The sequence below is a fragment of the Abramis brama genome (assembly GCF_963993115.1).
Source record: "Abramis brama genome assembly, chromosome: 16".
In the NCBI taxonomy this organism is placed as follows: domain Eukaryota; kingdom Metazoa; phylum Chordata; class Actinopteri; order Cypriniformes; family Leuciscidae; genus Abramis; species Abramis brama.
In genome coordinates this window covers 21,632,627-21,660,563 of record NC_139978.1, presented here as the reverse complement: position 1 = coordinate 21,660,563, position 27,937 = coordinate 21,632,627, and the positions used below count along the sequence as shown (strand labels likewise).

At 36.7% G+C, this 27,937-nt stretch overlaps 4 protein-coding genes across 9 annotated transcripts; all 4 read right to left on the bottom strand.

Moving 5' to 3' along the window:
• Positions 1-429: 429 nt before the first annotated feature.
• Positions 430-10,027, bottom strand: rap1aa (RAP1A, member of RAS oncogene family a). The gene is made up of 8 exons (XM_084138495.1): positions 9,936-10,027; positions 8,062-8,126; positions 7,846-7,914; positions 7,669-7,725; positions 6,757-6,897; positions 2,260-2,403; positions 2,033-2,155; positions 430-1,420 (listed from the first exon to the last, which is right to left on the bottom strand). The coding sequence occupies exons 2-7, from the start codon at positions 8,116-8,118 to the stop codon at positions 2,066-2,068; spliced, it is 558 nt and encodes a 185-aa protein (XP_083994621.1). The 5' UTR covers positions 8,119-8,126; positions 9,936-10,027; the 3' UTR covers positions 430-1,420; positions 2,033-2,065.
• A 70-nt stretch (positions 10,028-10,097) lies between these two features.
• LOC311098340 (uncharacterized protein) lies at positions 10,098-16,589 on the bottom strand. 2 transcript variants are annotated; one of them, XM_084138494.1, is made up of 8 exons: positions 15,834-16,589; positions 15,166-15,498; positions 14,959-15,054; positions 13,983-14,057; positions 13,702-13,803; positions 13,416-13,441; positions 12,871-13,055; positions 10,098-10,801 (listed from the first exon to the last, which is right to left on the bottom strand). In XM_084138494.1, exons 1-7 carry the CDS (start codon positions 15,883-15,885, stop codon positions 12,918-12,920), a joined length of 822 nt encoding a protein of 273 aa, XP_083994620.1. In that variant the 5' UTR covers positions 15,886-16,589; the 3' UTR covers positions 10,098-10,801; positions 12,871-12,917. The 2 variants fall into 2 exon arrangements, with proteins under 2 accessions (XP_083994620.1, XP_083994619.1); XM_084138493.1 differs by having other exon boundaries at positions 10,798-13,055; positions 13,663-13,803; positions 15,834-16,585.
• A 975-nt stretch (positions 16,590-17,564) lies between these two features.
• On the bottom strand, positions 17,565-20,257 carry LOC311098338 (uncharacterized protein). 5 transcript variants are annotated; one of them, XM_084138489.1, is made up of 7 exons: positions 20,108-20,257; positions 19,353-19,685; positions 19,141-19,233; positions 18,870-18,926; positions 18,626-18,727; positions 18,363-18,418; positions 17,565-18,166 (listed from the first exon to the last, which is right to left on the bottom strand). In XM_084138489.1, the coding sequence occupies exons 1-7, from the start codon at positions 20,142-20,144 to the stop codon at positions 17,999-18,001; spliced, it is 846 nt and encodes a 281-aa protein (XP_083994615.1). In that variant the 5' UTR covers positions 20,145-20,257; the 3' UTR covers positions 17,565-17,998. The 5 variants fall into 5 exon arrangements, with proteins under 5 accessions (XP_083994615.1, XP_083994614.1, XP_083994616.1 ...); XM_084138488.1 differs by having other exon boundaries at positions 19,111-19,230; XM_084138490.1 differs by having other exon boundaries at positions 19,141-19,230.
• Positions 20,258-20,774: 517 nt separating this feature from the next.
• On the bottom strand, positions 20,775-27,548 carry lmod1a (leiomodin 1a (smooth muscle)). The gene is made up of 3 exons (XM_084087843.1): positions 27,097-27,548; positions 23,474-25,201; positions 20,775-21,945 (listed from the first exon to the last, which is right to left on the bottom strand). The coding sequence occupies exons 1-3, from the start codon at positions 27,355-27,357 to the stop codon at positions 21,919-21,921; spliced, it is 2,016 nt and encodes a 671-aa protein (XP_083943969.1). The 5' UTR covers positions 27,358-27,548; the 3' UTR covers positions 20,775-21,918.
• Between the last annotated feature and the right edge of the window lie 389 nt (positions 27,549-27,937).

The following is a 27,937-nucleotide window of genomic DNA, read 5'->3' as shown; positions in this document are numbered from 1 at the left end:
CAACATGTAGGCCTGGTTTCACAGACAGGATTTAGATTAAGCCAGGATTAGGCCATAGTTCAATTAGGACTCTAGCTTTTTATAAATATTCCTTAGATAAAAACATTACTGGTGTACATCTTGAGACAAAACATTTAAGATATGCTAGTGCAAGTTGCTTTCAGTTAAAACAGCTCAAATATGCATTTTAGTCTGGGACTAGGCTTAAGCCTTGTCTGTGAAACCAGTGGTATGGTGTGCTGCAAGTATAAATTCACTTATTGCATTCCCTATATGTAAGATTATTTTATAAAAGTGTAAGATAAGTGGAATTATTTGCATGGCTTAGTGATGTATCTTTATCTACAGTACATAAAGTGAGCCACACTGAAAAGTATCTCTGCATGTTGGTGAGGAATGGCAATCTATAAATGCACATAAAACACCACATCAATATGAAATACATTTATTTAAATCAATGTCAAAAAAAGAAATCAAAGCACACATTACTTTAAAAACATAACTAAATCAACTAAACCATGGAATAGAACAAAGAAAAAAAAAAAAGAAACATTTGACACATCAAGACTGATTTAACTTGGCAAATGAAGTGTCAAGGACTGACTATTAATTATTGGTTTAGCGGTTATCGGAGGAGAAGTCATCTCTGCATTATAGATCTGATTTCATTCTTCTCCTGCTCAGGCACAAAACGGTTGATATTTATCCCAGGCTGAGCTACAGCCTACCGCAAAAGAAAATAAAGGGAAGAAAATTACTAAAAAAACGTTATCATTTAAAAGCTGGAAAATTTATGTAATTTTGATTGTGAAAAAAATGCAGTGGCTACAATATATCTTTATCTTCAAGATAGACAGATCCAATTTTCAAATTACCACCCTAAAGAAAAAACAACTTTTTTAATTTTCCACAATTTTTGTCAGATGTAAAGAAATGAGTCAAAGTCACTCAGGAAAAATGTTTTGATGAATGAAGGACACAGCTTCTTCTCTGTACAAATGGTTATTGATAGTCCAAACATGATGGGGAAAAAAACATTTCTGATAATTTTATAAACATGAACATGTTTTGAAATGTCCCCTTTCTTTATGTAGGCATTAAGAAAGTCCTGAACCCTCTCCCAGACTGTCTAACCCCTCTTTGCCACATCACAGACAGAGCTTTTGCTCCAGACACAGATCCTCATTGTAGAATCTCCTTCAGAAAAAAAAAAAAAAAACAGTAAGCAAAGAGCAGGGGGGGGGGGGACATTTTCAAGACTGTTCTGGAAGAAAAGGCAGAGGCTGCATCTCTTTTTCTGTCAAGTCTGTGTTTTAGTTGAGGAGTCTGTGGTGTTCTGCCTTATTGATTGTTTGGCCAATAACTGTAGAGAGGAACTGGAATGTTGGCCAGCTGGGCAACAGTTCTTCATTTCGGCAATCTGAAAAAGAAGGAAGAAGAAAATCATGACATCCGCCTCAACTAACCCCTCCAGCAAGCTCTTAGCTGATAAACCAAAAAGTAAGCTCAGCATAAGAATAGATACAAGTCTTGCACCAAATGCAGAAATGTTTGAACTCCAGCAGGTGGTACTATTTTTTTTAATGGTGCAAAAAACACCATTAATCCCAAAGTATACTTCGGCCGTCCACATGTAATTATTTTTCATCAGGAGGGTCCCATAACACCCCATAAGAGACCAATATTAAAATTCTATACTATTTGATTTAAATGAGGTTAAAATAAAGCACTGAAAAACAATCAGTTTAAAGGCTACAAATTTAGGCATTACAGCATTTTAATGTACAGTATGAAAAATGGATGCTTGAGATTTGCTAAAGATTACATTTAACAGTGTTAAATTATTACTGTTTGAGCATTAAATGATGGCAAATGTAATCTGAATGTAAAAACAGGATAAATGAGTATGTACAATTAAATATTCAATTTCAACAGATACAGATAAATAATTTTTAAAAACTTCCACTATATCATGGATGTAGAGTACTTAATGGTGCATGTACAAACGCCTAATGAATTTCTGATCAACTACCTGGCTCAGAGCTGCTGCAGTGATGCAGTTGTGTTACAGCAGGATGCAGTTTGACTTCTTTTTCGCTCTCTTCTTCTCCACCGGCGTCTTTCTGTTTATCTGTCTTACCAGGTCATAAAAGATCTGATATACACACAAAAAAGACTTATTAGAGAACTGGCTTTGTGTACTTGGTACAAAAGTGTTTTTATCTTTCTCTGGATAAAGTGCTGTGAACTGTGTCTCACCTCGTTGACATTGATCTTTGATTTGGCAGAAGATTCTAGAAAGGCACAATTACTCCATTGACGAGCAAGATTCTGACCCTGCTCTTTCCCGACCACCCTCTCATCCTCTAAATCGCACTTATTTCCAACCAAGGTCATTGGCACCTAGACACAAATAGAGAGAGACATCTGATGAGTGTGTATACTGTGTTTGAATTTGGTTTAGCAGAAATCACACTCACTGACAGTTCAAAGAATTGTAATTGATTTTAAAATAGCATCGAACAGAAAACATCAGTGTCTTATATAAAGGCACAAAACATTACCCATGTACAGCAGTACTCATGTTACATGAATTCATATATACACATCTGTTCAAATGTTTTGTTTTAAAAAATTAATACTTTTTATCAGCAATAGCACATTACATTTAAATGTTTTTAAAATGTTCCTTTGAACTTTCTATTCATCCAAGAATCATAAAAATTGTATCACAGTTCCACAAAAAAATATTAAGCAGCACAGCTGTTTTCAACAATGATAATAATCAATCAGCATATTAGAATTATTTCTGAAGGATCATGTGACAATGAAGACTGGAGTAATGATCCTGAAAATTCAGCTTTGGCATCTCAAGAATAAATTACTATTTAAAATATAGCTGCAAGTAGCGATACGGGGCCAAAACAGCTGGTTCAGAAGTACAGGTGAAAATGACCTCAAAATGAACAGAAGTTCAGATGAGAATGAACAAAACATACTTATTTCTAATCCAAGAGAAATAAAGATTAGTACAACGCTTGAATAATAAAGGAATCGAAATGACACAATATGTAAAAAAAAAAAATTCTAAACACGTCCCACGCAGGTCTCGAACATCACTATCTCTGGATCAGATGCCTGTCACTTATCTCATTGCGCCACTGGGAAGAAGTGCATTCACCAAGATGCCGATGTTCCATAGTTCAAGTGAGAATCAACTCAAAATTAAGAATTTTTATATGCACCACGTCTTATTTATTGAGTTCCTTCTCAGATAGACACCATGTCTGGAACTGAAGCAACTTTTGCACCAGTTCTGGCCACAGTACCTCTTGCGGTCTGTGGCATGTGCAACACAGGATTCTAACCCACGACCTGAATGGTTCGGGGCTCGTGGCACGTGGTTTAGCAGCTTGTGCCACTCAGTTGACGCTGACTTACGCTGTGGCATGTGCAACACAGGATTCTAACCCACGACCTGAATGGTTCGGAGCTTCTGGCACGTGGTTTAGCAGCTTGTGCCACTCAGTTGACGCTGACGCTGATTTCAGTGTAAGTATTAGCAAACAAAAGCATGTTAACCAGATTAGCATGCTAAGTAGGGCTGGGCGATAAAACTGTATCGGTATTTATCGACGGTACACCATTGTCGGTTTGGCAGGAATAGTAAAATGCTTTCAAGTACGTCACACATCTTTTTCCAGCACTTCAAAACTCAAATATTATCATATTTAAATGTTATTTTTAATGTGATGACCAAAACATTATTTGTTCATCCTTCAAACATTACCCCCATTTATAAAACTAAAACTTTCAAGATATAGGAAAACCCACACTTATTTAAAAATAATTTCTTTAAATAAACATATACAAAAATTAAATAAAAGTACATTTCTCTGGTATTTCTTTATTTTTGCTGTATCGAAAACGTACCTAACCGTGACACCTCTGTGTCATATCGAACCGAAACGTGAATTTTTTGCCACTTACTATAGAAATTGACATTTGGGCACTAATATATAGCCAACGAACCATGTTTCAAAACCTCCTACGGTGGTATTGTCTCGATCAGTCTAACGGTTTCGAAGATATTGGCAAATGTTTTTTAAGCACTAAATCACAACGTTACACAAACAGTAAGGCGAAACCTAGCATGTTTGGTATCATTGGACTCTGCAAGGATTCACATAACTTTTTGTCGGCATGGTCTGAAGATGATCTGGTTAAATTTTTGTGAAAATCAGAGCAACCGTCTAGGAGGAGTTTGAAAAAGTAGGTTTTTCAGAGAAATCAAAATGGCGGAAAGATTTCTCATTTGCATTTGAATCAGCTTGAGACAAGTAATCAGAAGAAACAAAAAAAATGTTTCTAGCCTTTATGGTTCCAAAGTTATTAGCATAAACATGAGTGAAACTTTGGACAGTTGGTGGCGCTAGATGTATTGAGTTAGAGACTCCAAATTTGCTATGGTGACTGTTCAGACTGTCCTCTATCATGTGCCATTTCATAGCTTTCCCGCAAGCAGTTCTATGGGCTGCCATAGACTTCCATACGGAAGAAGAATAATAACGACGCCAACGATTTCAAGAGGTGCCTACGCACTTTCAGGCCACATCCACACGAAGCCAGAGCTTTCCCTATCCGATGTTTTTTTTTCCTCGTTCAAAAAAAAAATCCGTAAACACGGTGTCGTCTCAAGAAATATCTGCGTACACACGAAACCACTGAAACCGACTCAAAACGATGTACTATACATGCCAGTCCAGTATGTGGCGCTTTAATTCTGCCACAGAGATGGCAAAAAACGCGGAGAAGAAGCACGCACATAAGGCATAAATCTTTCTTATAGCCTACTTTCAATGGCATAAACCCTATGGATAAACCGTGCGCACTGTATACAATAATATTAGGCACAGTAGCTGCTTCTTTTCTTTTATAGGTCTTTTTTTTACCTATAACTTATATTGAAAATATTGAACAATATGAACGGACGCAATATGACATATAGCGGACGCATAAAGCTTGCACAAAGAACCGGCAAAAGTAATAAAATATGAATGTGTCAAAAATAGCAAGGAGATATTTTAATTGTTTATTAATAAACTAGTGTTTTCTGTGTGGCTGCAAAGATGAAGTTGACGATGCTGACTCGCCACCTTCGCAGTATTATGACCGTGACATTTAGAGAAATGCACACTTGATACGGATTAGCCTACATAGCTATATGTTTCTTAACTTTCTTTTCATTTTGAATTTTTGTTCTATGTTGTTTAAAAGTTATTTCAAGCTTTCTAAATAGGCCTATATATATATATATATATATATATATATATATATATATATATATATATTTCTGAGTTTCGGTTCATTTATACAGCAAGTCCAGTTCACGAGCAATGCAAGACATATGGCGCCGGCACGTCCATGTCTTGATTGTCTGCTATTTGCTATTAAATCCAGGCAATTCGTTGATGAAACATGGATTAAAATTAAGATACAATTTATACAAAACGAAATTCACTTTAAAGAAAGGCTTTATACAAAACGAAACTTAATGGGGTCAAAATTAGGCCTATGTCTCCCGATATATCTTATGATTACTCGTTCACTTTTCAACATTGATGAAATTAAAAAATAACATTATTTAAGCATAAATATGAAACTAAATACATTTTCTTTAATGGCTACAAATAGGCCTACAGATAAATTTAATGTCGGAGTGGAATGTTTTGCTGGTTAGTGCGTTTTTTGAATAATTCCCAACGATCGTCTTAATCAGACAACAGACCAGCACCATATAATGAAGAAAAAATAAATAAATAAGTAAAATAAGAATAGCTATATGTAAATAAATAAAAGAATAAAATAGGCTCAGTAGGCTATAGCTTCTTCTGCAGCATTATAGTATATTTTTATACAAGAATATCGTCGGCAGTTGTTGCCGTTACGTGCGGTGTCTGACTAGTCGACACGTGGGGTGATGACATCATCGTTTCACAAAATGTACGGATTGGCCGTACACACGAAAACGCAAGGGCGGCATTTTCAGATTTATCCACCTTGGGACCCGGTTTCAAAAAATAGCGGTTTCAGTCTCCGAAAACGCCGGATCCGTGTGGACGAAACGCCAATACGATAAAAAATGTATACGTATACAGCGAAACGCGTCTCCGTGTGGACGGGCCCTCAGTGCTTGGCCCCTAAATATATAAAAATAGAAAACCACTATTTTAAATTGTAAAAATATTTTTTACAATATTACGTTTTTTACTGTATTTTTGATCAAGTAAATGAAGCCTTGGTGAGCACAAGATATTTCTTTAAAAAAATATATATTTTTTTTTAAATCTTCCTAACTTTAAACTTCTCAGCGGCAGCATGCTTAATTTGTTAATGTAATTTACATAAAGAACCGAAATTGTGCAAGAATGGAAAACCCATACTAAGCAAAGAGCTTTAAATACAGCATGTGGGTGCAGTGGTAAAGTAGCGTAGTGTGCCACAGTGTGAAGGAAGCTCCTGCAAATGTCATGAGTGTCTCTGAGCTCTTGTGGTCTCAGTAAAATCAAAATAGTTTTGTGCCTTCATTGTTTTGCTTTGCTGGTTAATACTTGCTATGGCTGACATTAGCTGGGCTGTCAGGTTCATGATTTCTTTTCTTTTTTTTTTACAAAATAAAGATGACATATTAAAAATCATGATGATTTGCCAAAGCAAGCACCGCAAATAATAATAATTTATTATAATGTGACTCACATCCTCTGTGTCCTTCACCCTCAAAATCTGCTCCCGTAGGTCCTGCAGGTCATTGAAGGTGGACTGTGCTGTGATGGAGTAAACCAGAGCAAAACCCTGACCATTCTTCATGTACAGGTCCCTCATCGCTGTGAACTGCTCCTGTAGGCAAATAATCAATAATCTATTGAGTTCGCATGGAAGACTAAGGCTAAGTTCACACTGTCAGTCCAATTCCGATTATTTGTGTATCCGATTGGAATCTGATCTAAAATTATTAACTGTCCACACTGTATATCGCTACTGTTCAGATCCGATTTGTGTCAATGCCACTTTTCCATTTTCCGTAATATCTGCACTGGTTTCTAATATGACAATGACGTTGCGTTGGTAGGTATACGCCAACAACAACCGCAACATGGAGGGGTTTGCAATACAGATGTTGTCCTATTTACAACATGAAAATGTGAAGCCGCAGTGCTGGAATACATCTTCTGAGGCAGCGGCAGAAAAGTAGGATGCTGGAATGAGCGACTTTATTCCACGCTGTCGTCTCTGCCATTTTCAAAACATGTTATATTGTCATATTCTGCTCATCCGGCACTTTGCAAAAACACAACCTAGTCTGCAGCGACTTTCAGCATGTTTCCTATATCAACGTCTGAGCGTCACATAAAACTTAAATCTGATCAGAGCAGTCAGAGTGAAAAAGATTTCCAGAAATATGATTTGAATACGTTTCAAACCACATATGGATGTAGCTTGAAACGGATTTGTAAAAATAGCTTTTCGTGTGATTTTTTGCCGTTCACACTTGCTATATCTGATCGGATTTCAATCGGATATGCTTAGAAATCGGATTTGGACTGACAGTCTGAACATAGCGTAATTAACTAACTGGCTGGAACAGTTCATGCATCATATTGAACTCACTGTGCCTGCAGTATCCAGGATCTCTAGCATGCATTGCTGCCCATCAACCTCAACTTGCTAAAAAAAAGAAAAGGAAAAAAAAAAAAAGACGGTGTCAAGTATTGTGTTAATGTATATTCCTATATAGAGTATTAGTTCAGCTATCCCACTTCACCCATACCAAAAAGGTTTACTTACCTTTCTATACGAGTCTTCTATTGTGGGGTCATATTTTTCTACAAATATTCCCTGTACAAACTGGACTGTCTGTGTGAGAAAAGACCAGAATATCATTCAATCCAAATAAATACTATTGACTAGATTAAAAAAACAAACAAATACAGTTATAAACTGTATAAAATGCCCATATATAATACAACAATGATGTGTACACTTAAATAATCCTGAACTTACCAATGCAGACTTCCCAACGCCTCCAGAGCCCAAGACGACAAGCTTATATTCACGCATGCTGAGGCCTGTAGGATTAAATCACAACACACACACACTCAAATCACTTATCAGTGCAATTGTCTGACGTGGTTAACACACGAGGTTACCAGATGAATAAACGTTAACCATATTTACACCACTTTTGCATAATCTGATTACTGCCAAACCATTATCATCCCCTTCTCTTTTTTGCCTAGATTGTTAAAAATTGTACTATACACATTTTATGCGCAAACATAAATAAATAAAAAATTAATGTGCCCTCATAAATGAATCAAAAACATTAAGTTTTCCTCATTAAATTTCCCTGGTCTTCACAACATTCCTACGATAATCCCTCCCCAGCAACCAACCATGCCCTACAATGTTTCTTGTTTGAGAAGCTGTTTCGCAGATATACGTCACACCAACAATAAGGAAGAAATCGTGATCTCAACTTCCATTTCATGCCAACTTTAATTAGCATGCTTTAGTTATGCAGTTTGCATGGTAAAACACTCTTTGATATATTGCAATTTTAAATTAATTTCCTTTAAAGCACCATCACTACAGTCGTGCACATTCCCAGCAAATGTTTTAAAGGGCTATTTGAGATCATTCAGAGTTCACTTTAAATTCCACTTTAATCACAGATGCATATGCATCCAACTGACCAAACAAACAGCTTATCTACTGCATGCAGATTCAACTGATGCTATGCTAATGCACCATTTCATTCAGCCTGAAGCAATTAACTCTACAAAAAGAGGCTACATGCCGAACGTCATATGAACAAACAGGAAAACAGGTCTCATCGAAAAACCTTTCACTGGTCTTTGTCATCATTGCTATAATACCACCCTCCTAAAATCCCATCTTATTATGTAAATAAGCAAGTCAGTTACTGGCAGGTGATAAATGACCATGGAGGTTTGTTTGTGTATTGTCTTATGAGACAGTACACTTAAAGAGAAAGCAATATTTCCAGTAGTTGTGAATAAGTTCTAGAAAAATATAAATAAAGAAAAGCCCTGTGTGTGAATTCAAAAATATCAACATCTCTTCCAGTCATCACTATAAGCAATAAAAAGGCATAAACAAGATATGAGATTGCATATTCTTCAGACCAATAACGTTAAATAATAAAAATATAGGCCTACTAGTTTTCCTGGACTAAATTCCTATACCTTTAAAAATAGATTAATCCAAATAAATATACAAATAGAACTGAAACAGGTAAATGTGGAATAACCTATGCCCAATGTCTCCACTCGACAACTGAATAAAATTATAGTGTCACCAGGACTGTTTTGTGATCTTAACATGCAGCTCTTCTACAGCTGTAGGACTATAGACTGCATGAAACATTCCTTTACACTAACAGCTGTAATGTCATTTTGGTCACTTGTCGAATGAAGAATGCATACCAGTGTTTAGCCTACACTAGGAGTTCATATGTGCATCAAAACGCAGTATAAACATAAACTCACAGAGTGTAACTAGTTAACAAGCACATAGGAGTAACATATAAGCCATAGAGATCAAATATTTCACGTTAACATGCGGACAGGTGTGTGTGTATTTGTGTTTTCGTCTGCTCGCAGAAAAGACCGCGGCCTGTTAACGCAGCGCTGTTTCCTATGAATTCTACCGGGCAGCGGCGCTGCTGTGCGGGTTGATTCTGCTCAGTTACCCGGCCTGAGCCTCATTAGCTCACGCTAGCACGTTAGCATAGTCGTTACGCGAGGTTTCGTTCAGCGACTTTCCTCCAAAACCCGGCACTCGCTGTACAGTACTAGTAAGCAACTGTCCGTGCCGGGTCGCGGTGTTTCGGGGTTCGTTAACAGTTCACTCACCGTGTCCCACAGCTCGAGTAGCATGCAGGATAACACTGTCGCGCAATCACAGACAGACTCCCGTCACGCCCGCGGATGCAAACGTCACTGCAGCGCGCGGAATGCTGACCTGACAGCCACGAACGGGTTAAAGAGACAGCGTTAATGAAAGGTATTTAATCTGATACAAATTGCTGTGTGAGTGATTGCAATCTCTATAAAGTCATCTGTAAAAATCCTTGTTTATACATTTTGAACAACTGCATAGACATGTGTTGGTCAAAAGGTTTGAGAAGGTTTAGAAACCTTGAGCTATGAGATAAAATTTTACTGAGCATGCGCAGGGGGAAAAATCAGACAATATTAAGAGTCTTTCCTATGAGCTCAAAAGTGACCAGTACAGCAGAAGAACCTGTACTGTAACAAGGCATCAAAAATCCCACTTGCTAATCCTGGAATCAAGGTTCCTGGAATCACCAAACTGAGGACTCAGTGCTCTTAATTCAACATTTAGACATAGGCTACTAAATTAGGCTATGAGCGACCACTCAGATTTCCATTCAAAGTCAAGGGATAGTTAGTCACTTATTTTGTTTGCAACTGATAGGCATGAACATTTGCAAAATGTTCCACCTTTGACCACATGCACCACAAATGCTCTGCAAACAGTGTCAAAATTAAACAACAGTGACTGATGTGCCAGCCAGGAAATGGTGATAAATGTGCCAGCCAGGAAATGGTAAAGTACCGTTCATAAGGCCTGGGCATCATACTTACAGATGGCTAAAGTTACACTGCAGACAATATACTTTTTATTGTTTTTACTGAAATGATTACAGAAATTATGTTATACAGATAAAAAGCGAGACATGATGCTGCTGCTCGTGCTAACTAGGGTAGTGGTTCTCAACGGGGGCGGTACCGCCCCCCAGGGGGCGTTCAGAGAACAACGGGGGGCGTTGGAAGCAAGATTTTTGAAAGGGGGGCGTTCAGGTCTTAATGGGGGGCGTTTACGAGTTTAAATACGTAACGCAAATTTTTGTTCATTTACTTTTATTCATTTTAAGCATTTAGTAATTTAGTTGTAATAAACACTTTAAGTGGGCTATTTAAAAAGTGTTAGGACTATGTTTTTGTTAAATTATGTTGTAAAACATATGCGCAGAGTGTGATATTGTGTGTGCACGCACATCTATGGTGCGCGTGAAAGAATACCTCAGCAGCGCTCAAAAAAAAAAAAAAAAAACATTCGTGCAGCCGCTCTACTCCTGACCGCAAGTCCACCGTCAGTGTTGTAGGTAGGCACTAGGCAGGTTTTTTGTGTTAATTTCTATTGCATTACGATTGAAAGCAGTATCAATAATGTCAAAAATATCATGTGCAGTCAAGTTTTGCTGTTTAAATGAGTGTTCTCACCGCGCGCGCTTGTTATTGATATTATTTCTTATTCAAAAGTTTAGAATGCCTAACATTCTAAAATCTTCCAGTTTAAAGCGACATGTAACCTATCGTTACTTTTGCAACGACTCTATTATTTTTCCAGTCATAGACCAGCGCTCAAGCACTGACTAGAATCAGCATTCACGAGCTCAAAAATGTGTTTCACGCTGACAACAATCCGGTGGTGCCTAGAATCATGCAGCGGAGGAATGGAAAGTTGACAAGCCATTAAAACGTATTGACTTAAGAAACACTTATATTTTTTTCAAATATTTTCAATAAATCATGTTCCCATTCACTCTGGCTACGAATTTTAAAATTAATTAAACTATATTCTATTTATAAGGTAAAACTTTTAAATTTTTAGGCATTAACTAATTCAAATCCCTAATGCCATAATGTTTTCTTTGTTCACCAAGTAATTTACTGGTCAGGCATTATTGTTAACTCGCAAGACAGTAAGGAGAAAATGACAATTTGATGGATAATTTAAATATATTTCTGCAATCACATTTTGGTAATGTATTCATTCTGCCATCACATCTGAGCACGAAACGCTGCTTGGATAGTTTCAAGATATAACAATAATTAATAATACAATAATAATTTAATTGTTCATATGTGTTTAATCTTGTTAGAAGTTTTTTTTTTTTTTTTTTTTTACTGATTATGAACACAAATTAATCACAACAAACCAAATTAATTGTAATTGTATTAATTATACCATTGATGAAAACAAACTGATACCAAGGTATTTTAGGCCTACAATTCTAACATAATTTTTCATGAAAAATCATGATTGTATTTATTTATTTTTCGAAAGTAAGGTTAATGTAAGCAGCTTCTTGCAATACTCTGCTAAATGCGTAATAAAACCTAAGTGCAAACATTACCGCTTTAATGAACATCCTTTATTTTTCAGTGCATTTGTTTTACAATATATGGCTATTACTGTCATAGGATTAATATTATAACTATTATTATGTAGTAGTGTAATGTAGACAGACACAACTAAAGGTTTGAATTTTTCTTTGTTTAATTTGCACATTGAATATGGGTTGGCACTTTTAATTTTGAACTCTCAAAGTGCACCAGATTGATGAATTTAACATTAAAATGCACAAAATTTTCTTACGGGGGGGCATGCCCCCCGATCCCCCTTAGAAGGCCCGAGGTCCACTCAACACAGATTTACCAAAATCCTGTAAGAAACACTGGTATTGCTATGCAAAAACTGCGTATCATATGCACGTAAAAACTCGTTTTCACGTATAAATTGCACAATAAACACAATGCGTGCTATAGAGACGTATTTTAATGAGATCAGTTTATAACTTGTTTTTTGGATTAATCACTGTGGAGTATAGTTCAATTGTATTAATAAAAGACAATTTTGCACTTATTTCATCTATTAACTCTCACTCGTTCCTGGTCGCTCATTAGTTTGGGGGTGGGGGGCGTTCAGGGATTTGGATATTGGATAGGGGGCGCTGGCCCAAAAAAGGTTGAGAACCACTGAACTAGGGCCAAACTTGGAGAATAGCAAATATTCAATGAAATATTTCAGAATGACCCTGTTCTTGAGTCATCACAGTAATGTACAGTTGAATATAATAATGAAGAACTGTCTCCTTTAGGTGGATCATCCAAAATATACACCACTATTGTTTCTTCAGAGAGGTAACAGACATCGTCCACAGTCTGGCAGAGAGAAAAAGGGAACAACATATACAGTAAAGCAGTGGCGTAGGTTTGATTTTGAAATTGGTGGGGACGGGGACATCAATATAAATATATTTTAAGTTTTGATCAAAATTATTGCTAAGGATATATCAGTGTCACTGGATATTGGTAGGGACACGTCCCTAGCGTCCCTGCTAAATTCTACGCCCCTGCAGTAAAGATTTTATAAGTGAGTGTATATTCAAAACTTTTAAGACTTTCAAACCAATAACTCAAATGTACTCATGAGTGCAATGCTGATAATTTTTCATTTCTTTTTTCTTTTGATAAATCAATCAGATAAATTTGTTTTGTTGTGCAAAAGAGAGGTTTCCATACCTGGTTGAATTCTGCTGGATGCTGAACTGTATTTTTGTGAGGTTTCAAAGCATCGACATGTGAATAATACAAATAATGTTAGATTTCATTATTGACTTAAAGAAAAATAAAGACCTGAGGAATATAAGATTTCATCACAGTATGAAGTTTGGAAGCATCATAAACATGGCATATTAATGCTAGAGGTTATTTAAATTACTTTTTTTTAAGTCTTTCATTACTATCAACTTTCTACTATTATTATTACATTGATACAGTTGAAGTCTTGAAGTGCTTGTGATCGTACATCTGAACTTTGCATCTGATCTTTTCCTGTAGATAAACACTAAAGCCACAAGAATCCAGAAAACGAGGAATGACAAAACACCTGCACAAACCGCTGTCACATCTACAGGAATAATAAGAACAAGATTATATAATTACTACAGTATTTCATGTTGCTGTAATATGTGTGCCGTGACCAGTAAGCTAGTGTAAGGACAAAAAATAAATAAATGACCAATAAATGACTGTTATTGTAAGAATTCTTACAGCAACAACTAACAATATATAAAAAAGAAGAGTTACCAGAGCTGTTGATTAAAGGAGTGGAACCTGACGATGAGACTGTTGGTGATAACAGTTCATATGAGTGAGAATTTTCTGTGAGACAAAATCACAGTATTGTTTGTTAGTCCAATTGTTTTTATTTAAGGCAACCCCAGGTGAATACATGGTAAAATATAGGGATAGATATCACCATACTTCATCAGTTGATTGATTACATTAAGAATTGCAAACTTTTTTCTATTACAAGTTTTCTGAAATGTTATGTTTAAATATGCAAATGAGTCTTTATCTTATTAAATATGCACTAATTTGCATACATTTCAAGAACAAAAATCTGAACATTGGATAAAGCCAGGTTCAAAATTCTTGTTTATTTTTTTTGACATTTTAAGAGTCAAAGGATTTTACAGAGGGGATTTTGGGTATCTCTTTTTATCACCCAATAATTAAAAAAAATACTGTCAACAGCCGGAAAATAATACAATTTCACCATTACCAGGAATAAAATGTTGTATAAAATCAGGCAAATTATATATGAACAAACCCCTCTGTAAAAAAAAAAAAAAAAAACTTCTGAATATAGATAGGAATATAACTGTAAAGTTTGGTGTACGTAAGTGCTAGATTTCTAAGCAAAAAACTCATTTTGAGAAAATGGCCTTTAAATATATTTACTGTAATTGAAATCTGCAGAAGCAAATAGATAACGTGCTATAAAATATATACTTAAAGGTGTATTTTGGATGTTTTCTTTCCACAAGTCTAAAAAAACACTTTTTTATAAAAAGCCCAAAATCCCCAAATCTCTAAATTGACAGATGCATGAAAAAACTGTGTTTTTGCCTTTATGTCTCACCTTAAGAACAAACTACACTTTTTAAAACTCAAAATTTATCAAATAGAAAATAATTTTTCAAATTACAATACTAGTGATTTTAGATGAAATGTCAGTATTAAAAAATTTATATTTTTTGCTGACTGGATTAACTTTTACCTGTAGAGGTGAGTGTTGTTGTCCATGTAGAAGTAGTTGTAGATATAGTTGTAATTGTCTTTTCAGAGGTGTGTGAAGGTCTGTTCACAAGAGCTGCTGAAAAAAAAAAAAAAAACAGAAAAAGGAGGAATTTAATAAACATTATTATGAAATTATTTCAATAGGAAGACAAATGTATATATTCACAAACTGTTTGCATAAAAGCACCTTGATGGACAGCCAGATGAACTTTCTTCAATGTGTCTCTGAACCATTTGTCAACTCCACAGTAATAAACACCGGAGTCTTTGAGTCTGAGATCTCTGATGGTTACAGTGAAGATCCTTCTACTCACAGCATTAATCAAAGAGTATCTTCCATCAGAGACGACCTGATCAGTCTTTTCAGCTTTAATCAAAACATCCTGTGATCCACAGGGATCACGGCAAAGGTACTTGGGTGTATATTTGTAATCGTCTGCATATGGACATATGATCTCCACCTTTTCACCCACTGTTCCCTCAAAAACATCTCCAGACTTCATCAACACACCACTGAAAACTAGAGAAAACAGTTAAACTGTTCAGTTTCAGTTGAGTTAAACAGTTGAGTTTTTTCAGTTGAGTTAAACAGCGAACTGCAGAGAAATTACACTTTGTAAACTTTGACCCATTAAAATTTCAACAACATAAAAACAATTGTCAGATAACTAAACACAAAGCTCTCAAAATATCAAACTCAGTTACATTATGTGTTTTATAGTGATGAATTCAATGTGAAATTATCTGTATACATCTCTAAATATCATATTGTTATCACACAAAAAAAATATTATGCATGATTGGAATGGCCATCAAACAGGAAATGGATGGAAAATGTAAAGAAAGAAATATTACCTATGAAAAGACACAGAATCTTCATGAGAGTTTTCATTCTCCATAATTTCATATCCACCTCAAAACAACTTATAAAGAAACTATTACGTTAACACAAACAATAATCTAGGTGTAAAATCTGCTTACAGTTACTCACACCGCAACTGCAGATGAACAGATGCCCCACCCTAAGAGAGAGAGAGAGAGAGAGAGAGAGACTTCTACCTACAAATGGATAAACCAATGACTGTTATGCAGTGAAACTACAACTTAAACAATTAAAAAATAAGCAAACCTTCTGTTGTTTAGAAGGAAGAGAGAGTGACAGCAAGTACAAAAAAATTAATTTGTACAGAAATTCTTATTTTCTGCTCATTTTTCAATTATGCAAAATAGAAGATGCAGTCAAACATAATATTGCACAGTAGGTACACATTTGAAATCAACACAAATCAATAAGTTAAAAAAGTGTGTGTGTGTGTGTGTGTGTGTGTGTGGCCTGGTAAACCCTACATTATGGGGACAAAATGTCCCCACAAGGATGGCAATATCCGAAATCCTTGTTCGTGTGGGGACATTTTTTGGTCCCCATGAGGAAAACGGCTTATAAATCAAAAAAGTGATGTTTTTTTGAAAATGTGAAATTGCAGAAAGTTTTCTGTGATGGGTAGGTTTAGGGGTAGGGTTAGTGTAAGGGAATAGAATATACAGTTTGTACAGTATAAAAATCATTATGTCTATGGAAAGTCCCCATAAAACATGAAAACACTACAAGTGTGTGTGTGTGTGTGTGTGTGTGTGTGTGTGTGTGTGTGTGTGTGGTGAGGACCAGTTTGAGTTTTAGACCATTGGAGTGAGGACAATGAGAGTAAAGTGAGGACATTTTGGCCGGTCTTCACTTTCTGAGACCACTTTAAAGGCCTGTTTGAGGGTCAAGACTTGGTTTTAGGGATAAGGTTATAATTAGGTTAAGGGTAGGTTAGGGTAAGGGTTTGGGTTAGGCACTTAGTTGTGATGGGTAAGGTTAGGGTAAGCAACTAGAGATTGCATTGTGTCAATGAATGTCCTCATAAAGATAGATGTACAAGAATTAGTGTGTGTGTGTGTGTGTGTGTGTGTGTGTGTGTGTGTGTGTGTGTGTGTGTGTGTGTGTGTGTGTGTGTGTGTGTGTGTGTGTGTGTGTGTGTGTGACACTCAGATTAATTACAGTGCCTTGCAGAGATGAAGTTTGTGAAGTGAAACAGCCTCAGTGCAACACCTAAGCTATTTCAGTGTGCACATCATGTATTCAAGAAAACAATGCACTAACTTGACACTCTAAACCTAACACATTTTTTTACAACACACTAACTTAACACTCTAAATCCAAAACATATTTTTACTCTGCTGATATCATATCACCATAGTTTAGTTAAACATTTGCACTGACATTTTATGGTTTCATATTCCTAATCAGGTTGTAGGCTACTCTTAACTACATTATAAACAGAAATAATGCACGTTCGTGTTGACTTGTTGAGAAACTTAAATTTACATCAGTCATCAGTAGATCACATTTACCTTTAAGTTGTATTACTCACCCCTTTGTGCTTCATTAAACAACCTCTCTGTGTCAAAGCCACAAATGGCATACAAGGTTTTATCACAGATCTTGACTGTGATTTTGCATAAAGCCATTCTTTAAGCTATTTTATATTCTGTGGCTCTGTTTGACTTGTTATTCTCAGAAAAAAAAAAAAAATTAGACAGATATAGAATAAACAAGCTTTAATATAAGAGACACTTGGGCAAAATAAAGTCTCACAATAATAATACACACCGTTGGTCTAAAAAGTCACAAGAAGACACAAAGACACAGAGGTGAAAGAAAAAAAATATGAATTCACCGTGGATTTCATAATTGTCAGGCAGACTATTAAACAAATAGACAAGCAATATGTTTGTTTTTTTAAATGCAACTTTGCATTTACATCACAGAAGCTAATGCTATTATTTACACAGGAAATGCACACTATAATTTAACACCGCAGCTCAGTTCACTGTCACAACCTGACACACATGTCCACAGCAGGATGTTTGCAAGCAGACATGCCTGTTTTAGCAAGTTGACCACATGCATCATCAACAGGGTTTCAAGAATGAGTTTTTTTTTTTAGAGAGAATGAGATTGATCTAATTATTTATCCTCAGTGGGGTGTGATGAGTGAATAAAAATCGTTCACATCATCCTGAGGTGCAGGACCACAATACTGCACTGTGGAATATATTACAGAAAAATTGGCATCTCTAGCTGGACCAGCCAGGCTGGTCTCGGTCACCATTTCATCGTAGATGTGATGGACATCATCTACAGTCTAAGAGATATAGGGGAACACATACAACAACAACAAAAAAAAAACATTGTGAACATTCAACATGTTTAGCGTAATCTTGTTTAACTAATTTAAGTATATACAATGTTGATCAATTGTATTTTTTGGGGTTAATATGGTTTGTAATCAGTAATGGGTGCTTTAGGATAAAATTGTGTAAGAGCAGATGTTCCCATACCTGGTTGAGATCTGGTGAATCTTGAACTGAATTTTCAGGAACAGCACCGTTCAAACCTAAAAGAAACATGATGGTGTAGAGCCCATTGTGACTTAAAGTGCATTAGTGATCTAAACAAAATCAATTATGATAGCATTACTAAATACCCAGCAGTCACACCAGTTCTCTAGGCCTATATGATTTTTAAAACAGATGCAATGGGGCTTTTTTTTATCCCTTTTGGGCATTTGAATCAGATCAAGTCTTTATGTGTGTGGTCTTACAGCTGGACGTTGAGTGTGTTCTTTTACAGAGAAACACTGAAGCCACAAGAACCCCAAACACCAGCAGCACCAGAACACCTGCACACACCACTGCCACACTGACTGAAATACAAAGAGAAAGACAAAATGTTATTATTAAGTTTGCTGCAGCATGTTAGGCTTATCAAGCTAACTGTTAACATGTTAGGACAGTCATTATTAAAAATTCTGGTATGAACACAATGTTGCACAAAGAAATTCATACAAAACGATTCTGCCTTTGACTGGACTGTTGTTGAGAACTGCTCATAAGAAGAGTTATCTGAGAGAGAGACAAAAAAAGAGAGAATCACAGATTTATTAAAAAAGAGGCAGAATCTCTCCTTTGAAGAACATTGAAAGTGAAAGTGTAAAATACTAAATATAATATAAATGTTTTTTTCAAAAGCAGGCCCAAACAGACTAAATTGAGTATGTTTGTCTTAAATTATAAATAATCAAGCTACTTTTGTAAAATGTATCATTAGTTTGCAGACTGGATGTAACTGCAGAGGTGAGTGTTGTTGTCCATGTAGATGTAGTTGTAATTGTCTTTTCAGAGGTGTGTGAAGATTTGTTCACAGGAGCTGCTGAAAATAAAACAGACAAAAAAAAGAGGAATTTAATAAACATTTTGCAAAGCTATGTGATATTATTTCAATAGGAAGACAAATGTATATATTCACAAACTGTTTGCATAAAAACCCACCTTGATGGACAGCCAGATGAACTTTCTTCAATGTGTCTCTGAACCATTTGTCAATTCCACAGTAATAAACACCGGAGTCTTTGAGTTTGAGATCTCTGATGGTTACAGTGAAGATCCTGCTACTCACAGTATTAATCAAAGAGTATCTTCCATCAGAGACGACCTGATCAGCCTTTTCAGATTTAATCAAAACATCCTGTGATCCACAGGGATCACAGCAAAGGTACTTGGGTGTATATTTGTAATCGTCTGCATATGGACATTTGATCTCCACCTTTTCACCCACTGTTCCCTCAAAATCATCTCCAGACTTCATCAGAACGCTGGTCAAAACTAGAGAAAACGTCATCACGTCAGTCTATTTGTTAAACTGAAACATTTTTACACAGTCCTTTTTTCAAAAAATATACAGAGGGTCATCAGACAACTACAGCTGAACCAGTTCAATTTAACTTTAAATACTCACATTTATATCTACATTGATAGCCTGCAATCAGATGTCAATGTAAGCATGTCTAAAAATGAAACCATCTTGAAATCATTCTGAATTGTCAATTCATATATTGATAATTGGATCATTTAACCCTGGAATAATGTAACTATCAATGAAATATTTACTACAGAACTTTTGTTTGTAAAACACCTTAGTCAAATTTTACTTAAAAGGTCACTAAATTCATGTATTTCCTCTTTTAACATGCACACGACTAATACAAGATTAATGATTATACATCAAGCAGGAAAAAAGTATTTACCTACGAAAAGAGACAGAATCTTTAGATGGGTTTTCATTCTTAGCTTATCATCCTCTTCAAGAAAGACATGATCTTTACAATGACAACATAATACAACATTATAGTCTGCTTCCTGTCCCTCACTCAGAGAGAGAGAAAGAGAGAGAGAGAGAGAGAGAGAGAGAGAGAGAGAGAGACCTACAAAAAAACAAACCAATGACAGTTTAACAGTAGGACCAGGGCCGGATTTATGCATAGGCAGCGACACATGCCTGCTCGCATGTACAGAAGTAGCCCAATGAGGGAGATTGTGGTTATTGAGATTACTGTATGTAAGACTGTGAAAGGCAAAAAAAAAAAAAAAAGCCAGAGGACAAGAGAGCCAGTCTTTCAGCTATTAATATTACTTCTTTTTTCGGCTTCCATTGCTAACATTTTAAGAAAAAATGCCTCATTATGAGTCAGTTAATTGTTCTGCTATAAACTATACATACTCTTTTGAGTATCCTATTTTTTGCACTACAACATCCGCCACAATATATATCATGTCTTTAATATTTTCTCCTACAAAGGAATGAACTACTTTGAAAAATATTAGTCTATATTTCATCTTCTGTCTGTTCTGCACTATGGCACCTTGTCTCTTTTGCCACCTGTAGGTTGATCCATGAACTGCACCGGTTGTATTAAATTATACTGTAGTAGCCTTCAACAGTTAGATGTCTTCTTTATCCACAAAATAAAGTTAAACTTCAAGCTTTAATTGCATATTCATTGTACATAGAACAACCAAAATAAGATAATGTGATGATTTGAGTTCATGTTGGCAGTTTCCACACTTTGACCTCCTGTTCTCTCATGAATAAACAGAGCCTGCTAACTGATATCATAAAAATAAAGTACAAATCATAAAATTCAAACGGCTAAATCCACATCGGTTAGGACTACATATACAGAGATCTCAGGTAAGTAATATTGCTAATTCAATACTTCTCAAGTGATATCTACAGTATTTATCACAATTAAAAACAGTTGTGGTTGTTTTCATCTTGATTTATAAGGGACAAGTAAGAAATTCTGCTCATTGATAAATGGATGATATTGTTTGCAGATGTGAAAAGAAGCTGTTCAATTTGTTCTATTTTTCCTCCTTATAAACTATCATTCATTAATGTTTTTAAATACACTGATAAAGCATTTAATTGATTCAAAATATGCTGCAGAAAGCATGGGATGAACTTTCTTAATCATTTCACCACAATGCATATGCCCTGCACTACTTTCATTGGTACAAATGGAGGATTGTTTGATAAACAACTTGAAGAATAGCATTTGTAATGAAACTATGATGAATTAAATATATAATGACCATAAACAGATCTGCTTATGAAAATAAACACAATATTACATATGTAATCAATATAGTAGTTTATAGTTACCATGTACTGTAGAATTTAAAGTCAACTGTAAATCAAAATTGACAATTCTTGTTTTTTTATTTATTCAGTATTGCAGTATTTATTATACATGATGTATCCGTGCACATCATTATTTTATTTTTTTCATGTGCCCTCGTAATCTTTAATTAAAATAACTTCCCTTTCCTCCTCTCTAGTATGTTGACTGTTTAACTGTCAGTCCAGGGAAAAATCTCACTCAAGTGTCCCACCTCAGATGTTTAGATTTCAGATAATCCCAATCGGCTGTATTTCAGAGTGTCTAAACCAGTTAAGGTGGAATCTCATCTTGATGATTCAATGACTCCACAGATGATGCTGGGGCACTGGAGGACTGCAAGGGAATCTGGTAGAAGCACATACCCTGGACAGATGCTATCTCAACCAATTAGGGATCTCAACCTGAAAGGAAGATTAAAAAGAAGATTAAGCATTTATAATAAGATATTAAAATGTAACTTCTCTTTTGTTAAAAAAATAACAAAATGTTATTAAAGGGGCCATGAACTGCATTGTTTTATTGTTTTATAATGGGGTGCACTTAAAATGTTAGTATGATTTTTACATATTTTTTTCTCATAATTTAGAAATAAAAGCCATTTTTCCTACCCTGATTTTAGCCCTCTGATTTCAGTGCTGTTTGAAGGGGCATGTCTGCTGTGAGACTTCAGTGTAAACACCCACTGCTGTGATTGGCTGACATTTTTGAATAGCTAGTATTACATGTAGAACTCTCTCGAAAACTTTTAGCACGTTTTTACTATTATAGCTCTCACGATTAACTTATCTATAGCATTATATTTAGATCGTGGCATGAAAGGTTTCAGTGATGAGCTTTGTGGCTTATCACAGACATGTTGAGCACATGTATCCAGTGATCTCGTCATTGATTTCTGCACACTAACGAATGCTTTCATCATAACTAACGGTGCAAACACAATGTAAATAAGAGATTTGTTGATTATATCCTAAAGACTATAGATAAAAGGGACTTTGTTATAATGGGAGTTTTGGTGAGGGTCCAGAACTCAGTCACTGATAAACTCGCGCTCTTTGATTGATAGCTCCAGCGATTGAAAAAAAAAGCGTTCTTTGATCGCTTTCTAAATATAATTTATTTAATCACAGTTTAAATAACAGATTATTTTCATCGTACTAAGAGAAACAATGTGAAGTTGACCGTTTAGTCACTGGTTTGATTTACTGACACATAGATAAAGAACATCTGACTGTGCATGAATCGTTACATATCAGAAATCACTGGTCACAGATCAGGCATTAGAATTAACAGTTACTTACATGTTGTCGCATTACTGTTGAGTCCATATCGTGAAATTTTGGTTCGAAATTGCGACTGATTTACCAAAGAATACACAGTGAAATGTCCCAAATACAAATGAATAATGCTCAACTGAGACATCCACATTGTTGAAAATAAATAACCACATTCCTAGCATTAGGATCCTTTGGAATGTATTGTTGTTTTTTGTCAAGTGATCCTGCTCTTCTCTCCTCATCATCTCACTAACACGCCAGTGGGCGGGGCCAAAGTTGCAATGATGAAGTAGGCATTGATTTTCTTCTAAACTTTGATAACCCTATATAATTATTTATTTTTTAGAGCTGTCAGGACAGATTATGTGGGCAATTTCATATATGCGTCATTCACCTGTGTTGGTATGTCACATGACATCATATCCAAACAGAGAAAAGCTGCTCTAGCTCTACTGGGTAGCGTGAGGCTGAAAAATTTGTGTCACACTTACTTTTTTAAAGGAGGTGAAGTAATCACTTTTTCAAAAGATGTACTCAAAGACTATGTGTAGAATGTAGAATGAAGCCTTCACATTCTTCTTATTAAAAGGGTGATATTTAAATGTACACTCATTGTGTAGTAACATCTATGACATGTGATGTCCGTTTCACTTGCCTTTTTGAGAGCGTTCATGCTGCAGTTTCTGATAGAGTCCAGGAGCTGATCTCTGGAGCTCCTGTCCGTCTGTCGGACAACAGCACTGCTGTCTGGTTTCCTCTGAGAGATTGGGGTCAGCGACCTCCTCAGGGCCTGGACATCTAACGCTGGACTGGGAGGTGGTGGAGGAGGAGGAGGAGCTTGTCGACTTCCTGTTGCTCCTTTTTTCTTCCCTGTAACCTCAGAGGGGAGGGGTTTAGACGGTGGCGTTGTGGGCGGAGCTTTAGGAGTTTCCTGAGCAGAGGTGAATTTTGAAATGGCAATAAATTTAGAGTCTTTCTTCTGAGTGTAAATGGACTGTGTCCGCTTATTTGTTTCAGCTGAGCTCTTATCGTCACGTGGGGTTTTGTGGGTGGAGTCAGTCTCCAGTCTGGCGAGTTTTTGCGCTTCTAGTCTTTGCTGCCGCTTCCTGTCCATGTTTCGGCTCAAGATGTTTGTCATGGTCATCCTGGGCCCAGCCAGCTCGAAATGATATCCCAACTTCATCAGAGAAGAGTTGTCACGTAAGACTTTGGCCATCTCCATCTCAGTCTTCCCTCCGCAGATGTGTCTCTGGTTATGAAACCTCAGCTCCATGAGCGTGCTGTTGTGCTGAAGAGAGTTGATGATGGCCAGGATGCCTTTGCCTGTCAAATGGTTCGAGTCGAGGTTGATTCCGGTCAGGGTTGAGTTATTTCGCAGGGTTCCAGCGATGGCGAACGCAACATGATCATCCGCTCTCGTGTTTGCGAGGCAGAAGGTTTTGACGTGAGTGTTGCTGCAAAGACCCTCAGCAAACTGTATCAGAGTGTCTGTCTTAATGGCATCTGAATTATTAACATTGACCTCTGTTAGTTCAGGGTCGTCGCTGCGAACCTGCTCTAGAAGGTCGTCAAACATGCTGGAGCCAGTATCACTGTCAATATCTTCACTAACGGACTCATCTTCCTCAGTAGTAACAGAACGGTCATCAGCACCATGACAGTTCCCCGAGCTGTTACAGGTGGAATTGGTAGATATCTTAACCTCTTTGTTTTCTGACTGTTTTACTTGTTCTCTCTCTTTCTGTGCTCTGGTTGTATCTCTCTGTGAGGGACTTTTCTCATCCACCTCTTCTCTCGCCTTTCTTCTGCTTGTCTCTTCTACATTTTTAATTCTGCTTTTCCTCTCCTCTGTTTCTCCACCTTTTAGGTTTAATCTTCCTACTGCTCTGTTGTTCTTGGGTTCCTCTATGGTTTTAGTTCTGCTTTCGTCTTGGTTCTTGACATATGCTTTATTGTCTTTTACTTTTAGGCCTTCGGCATCTTTATCCCCCTGCAGTTTGGAGACAAACCCTCGTATTTTGGAGTTTTCACACGCTCTTTTCTCCTCCTTCCTCCCTCTTTCTTTCTTATCCTCTTTTTTCTCTTGCAGTTTGGATATGAGGTCTAGAGTTTTGCTGCTTCCTCTTTCTTTCCTAGAAAGTTCTTTTCCACTTTCTGTCTTATTACCTGTCTTCTCTGCTTCTCTCTTGTCTTCCTCCATTTTATTTTTATCAGGTAAACCCTTAAAGTCATCCTCCATTTTTCTCGCTCGCTCCTTATCTTTTTCACTCTCTGCATTTCTGCTCTCTGTGTCGGGAGGATCGCCGCTCTGCGACCTGGAAAACTCTCTGCTCCTCATCCGGCGGAGTCGATCTCTCCTTCTGCCATCCCCTCTTGCCTCTCCCTTCAACAGTAAACACAAAAGAAATTAGTCACAGCACATTAAATCTGAGAAGCTGTTTGTCTTTTGGAAGTTGGCATTTCTGATTTTGGCTTATCGTGATCTGACTTTTGACATGTTAATCACCGTATTCACATTCTATTAGTTCCCATTTGCTTTCATTTCAGTGTAATTATAGATAAATATCAACATTATCATAATACATGGGGGCATCAAACAAAGGATACGTATCTAGAATAATTACAGCCAATGGCTCTGGACCCAGCTAGACTCGACTGAGTGAGTTATTTTTAGTGGTCATTAAAAGGGAATGAACATACTGTGTAGATTTGTGTGCCATTGTTTGAAGAAATCTTAAAACTCTCAGATGTGCCCTTATAAGGCAGCAAAGGGAGGAGGTCTGGAATGCCTTTCCTTGACTATTCCAAAGCCTCACTGTGGCCGAGCTTCAAGTAAACACATTCACAAATCATTGTGTGCATCACTCTTAACTACTGACTACTGTAAAATAACCTTAACATAAATTTCATTCTCACAGCTATTTTACTGAATACACTGGAAGTGACTGTTCAGTTAGCAAATTCACACTGTCAACACAATGACGCACCTGAACAGACTTCACAGAAGAATATCAATAAATCAGAAAGATGATTTTTTTAAAGTCAGAATTGATCAAAAATAAGCTATAAATGGGGAATCACTGATTATAAAGAGCACAATGTTACTTTGTAACTTGTGAGGTTCCTGTGTGTTCTGTTGCCTGCTGAACATGTTTCAAACAAACACTTCAGTGTCTCAATAGAGTTTAAAAGTAGTTTGTGGCCCCTTGAGAGCATCTCACATTACTAGTGCTTCATTAGCACCTGTTTAAAACACAACTAGCACTCTCCAAAACATAAGGAACACCATCCCAGAAGAACCAGACCATCTGTTCTTTTCTGTTTCTTTTACTGAAGACAAATTTTACAGCCTCCTCTCAGAAAACCATGTTGAGGTGAACCTAAAAGTGAATGAATGCAGCAACTCTGAACTCAAAGGTTAGTTCTGCATAGTTTATATGGAGTGCCAAATACAAATGATTATCCCCCAGAACCACAGAAGGGAGAGAGAATCCTGTGTTTATACCAGACAACAATTAACTAAATCATGATACAAAATGTTTATAAAGACATTTGGCTGTAATGAAAAATTAAATGCTTCAGGATTTTTACCCAAGTAAAGTTTATACCTTTATACTGAAATAACTTCTTGTCAGAAGTGTTTTGGAAATTTGTTGTTGATAAAAAGCTTTGACTCACACTTGGAAGTACAAATGGTTTTGTAAATGTGCACCACAGGCAAATACTCTAAAGCAAATAAAAAGTCCATCACCGCCAGATGATGGCAACATTATAGGCCATTAGGGTCCCGGGTGTGCAGCAAAACGGGTGTTGACATGTGAAATCATGACAGCATGTCAGGCATGTAGGCCGGACTGATAAACATGGATCTCAGTGCTAAATCAGCCATTCATTGTGTCCACAGATACAAAAATGTCACACTATGATGAGATCTTAAACTGTAAAAAACTGAATGACAGATGAACACAGGTCATCTCTCCATTCTTCAAGTCTCTAAACTTGGCCACTGAGAGCAAACTATTCCCATAGGGAAAATGCATCAATGTGTCAGTGTATTTTGGAATTTTGGATTTAGTTTAAAATAAATTAGTCTTGAATACTTTTTAAGTGTTTTAAAGATTTAAGGGTTTTGATGATGGACAAAAAAAAGCTGTTTAACAGTTGGATATCATATAAAAAATAAGAATAAAGAAAATTATTTTACATAATAGCCTACTACTACTATTAATAATAATAATAATAACTGTCATTGTTTGTTGTTGTTATTATACGCATCACCTCTACGCTCAACTCTCTCCGGATCAGTTTCTTGGTCTCCCGCTCGCAGTAGTTCAGCATAGCCTCTCTGTTATATCCTCTGGACGGTAGTTTCTCCGTCTGATTCCGCTGGCGGAGTCCCACCGGTACAGTCGGGTCGGGATCGATAAAAACGAGCTCCCGCTCGAGCTCCTTCACTTCCTCCGGTGAGAGCGTCGCGAGGAGCAGGTCCGTGTCCGAGTCATCGCTCCCCTGCCGCTCCGAGACCTTTGGTCTGGACATTTTCTTTGGAAATATTTAATGTTTATTAGCCAAGTATAATGTTTTAGTCTTCGGGAATGCAGCTGACCCAGCTAAAAGAGTATATTTTCCCTTCACAAATGCCGTTAAAAACCATGAAAAAAGGGGTGCAGACCAGAGGGTCTCGCGCTCAGAGCGCCTTTCACGAGCTCCAGCTCAAGTCGGAGCGCCAAGACGCATTCCTGCGCGAATCTTCACATCTGCGTGACCGCGTGCAGCCTGCGCACACGCACTAATGCGAGAGCGTCTGTCTATCTGTCAGACAGGTTGTGTACCCCCATTTTATGCGCCACTGCTCCTCCAACGTCATTTTCTCAAGTCACCTCCATTGACTGGAAAAGTTTTAAAGATTTCTTTCTGTCATAATTTTCTTTTCATTTTCCATATAGTAGCCTACTAAAATAACAAAAGTTCTCATTGGCCTTGCTTCCTCTACCTTTTCCTCTTGTAGTAGATTACTTGCTATTGGTATTCTTCCTCTTGTTTCACCACTTTCTGTATTGTTTAAATCATAAGCCCGAACTTATTAGTGGTTCTTTTGGATAAATACTGGGGTTCTTCT

Coding starts and splice junctions, on each gene's coding strand:
- lmod1a (XM_084087843.1), bottom strand. CDS start 27,357: ATGTCCAGACCAAAGGTCTCGGAGCGGCAGGGGAGCGATGACTCGGAC. Junction 25,202..27,096: donor GGAGAGAGTTGAGCGTAGAG/GTGATGCGTATA, acceptor TTACTGTTGAAG/GGAGAGGCAAGAGGGGATGG. Junction 21,946..23,473: donor GCATGAACGCTCTCAAAAAG/GCAAGTGAAACG, acceptor TCTTCCTTTCAG/GTTGAGATCCCTAATTGGTT.
- LOC311098338 (XM_084138487.1), bottom strand. CDS start 20,144: ATGAAAACCCATCTAAAGATTCTGTCTCTTTTCGTAG. Junction 18,927..19,110: donor TAATGATACATTTTACAAAA/GTAGCTTGATTA, acceptor TCTCTCTCTCAG/ATAACTCTTCTTATGAGCAG. Junction 18,419..18,625: donor AACACACTCAACGTCCAGCT/GTAAGACCACAC, acceptor TGTTTCTTTTAG/GTTTGAACGGTGCTGTTCCT.
- LOC311098340 (XM_084138493.1), bottom strand. CDS start 15,885: ATGAAATTATGGAGAATGAAAACTCTCATGAAGATTCTGTGTCTTTTC. Junction 13,804..13,982: donor TCCTTTAATCAACAGCTCTG/GTAACTCTTCTT, acceptor TTATTCCTGTAG/ATGTGACAGCGGTTTGTGCA. Junction 13,442..13,662: donor AAGACTTCAACTGTATCAAT/GTAATAATAATA, acceptor ACAAAAATACAG/TTCAGCATCCAGCAGAATTC.
- rap1aa (XM_084138495.1), bottom strand. CDS start 8,118: ATGCGTGAATATAAGCTTGTCGTCTTGGGCTCTGGAGGCGTTGGGAAG. Junction 6,898..7,668: donor TCCTGGATACTGCAGGCACA/GTGAGTTCAATA, acceptor ATTTGCCTACAG/GAGCAGTTCACAGCGATGAG. Junction 2,156..2,259: donor CAAAGATCAATGTCAACGAG/GTGAGACACAGT, acceptor TGTGTATATCAG/ATCTTTTATGACCTGGTAAG.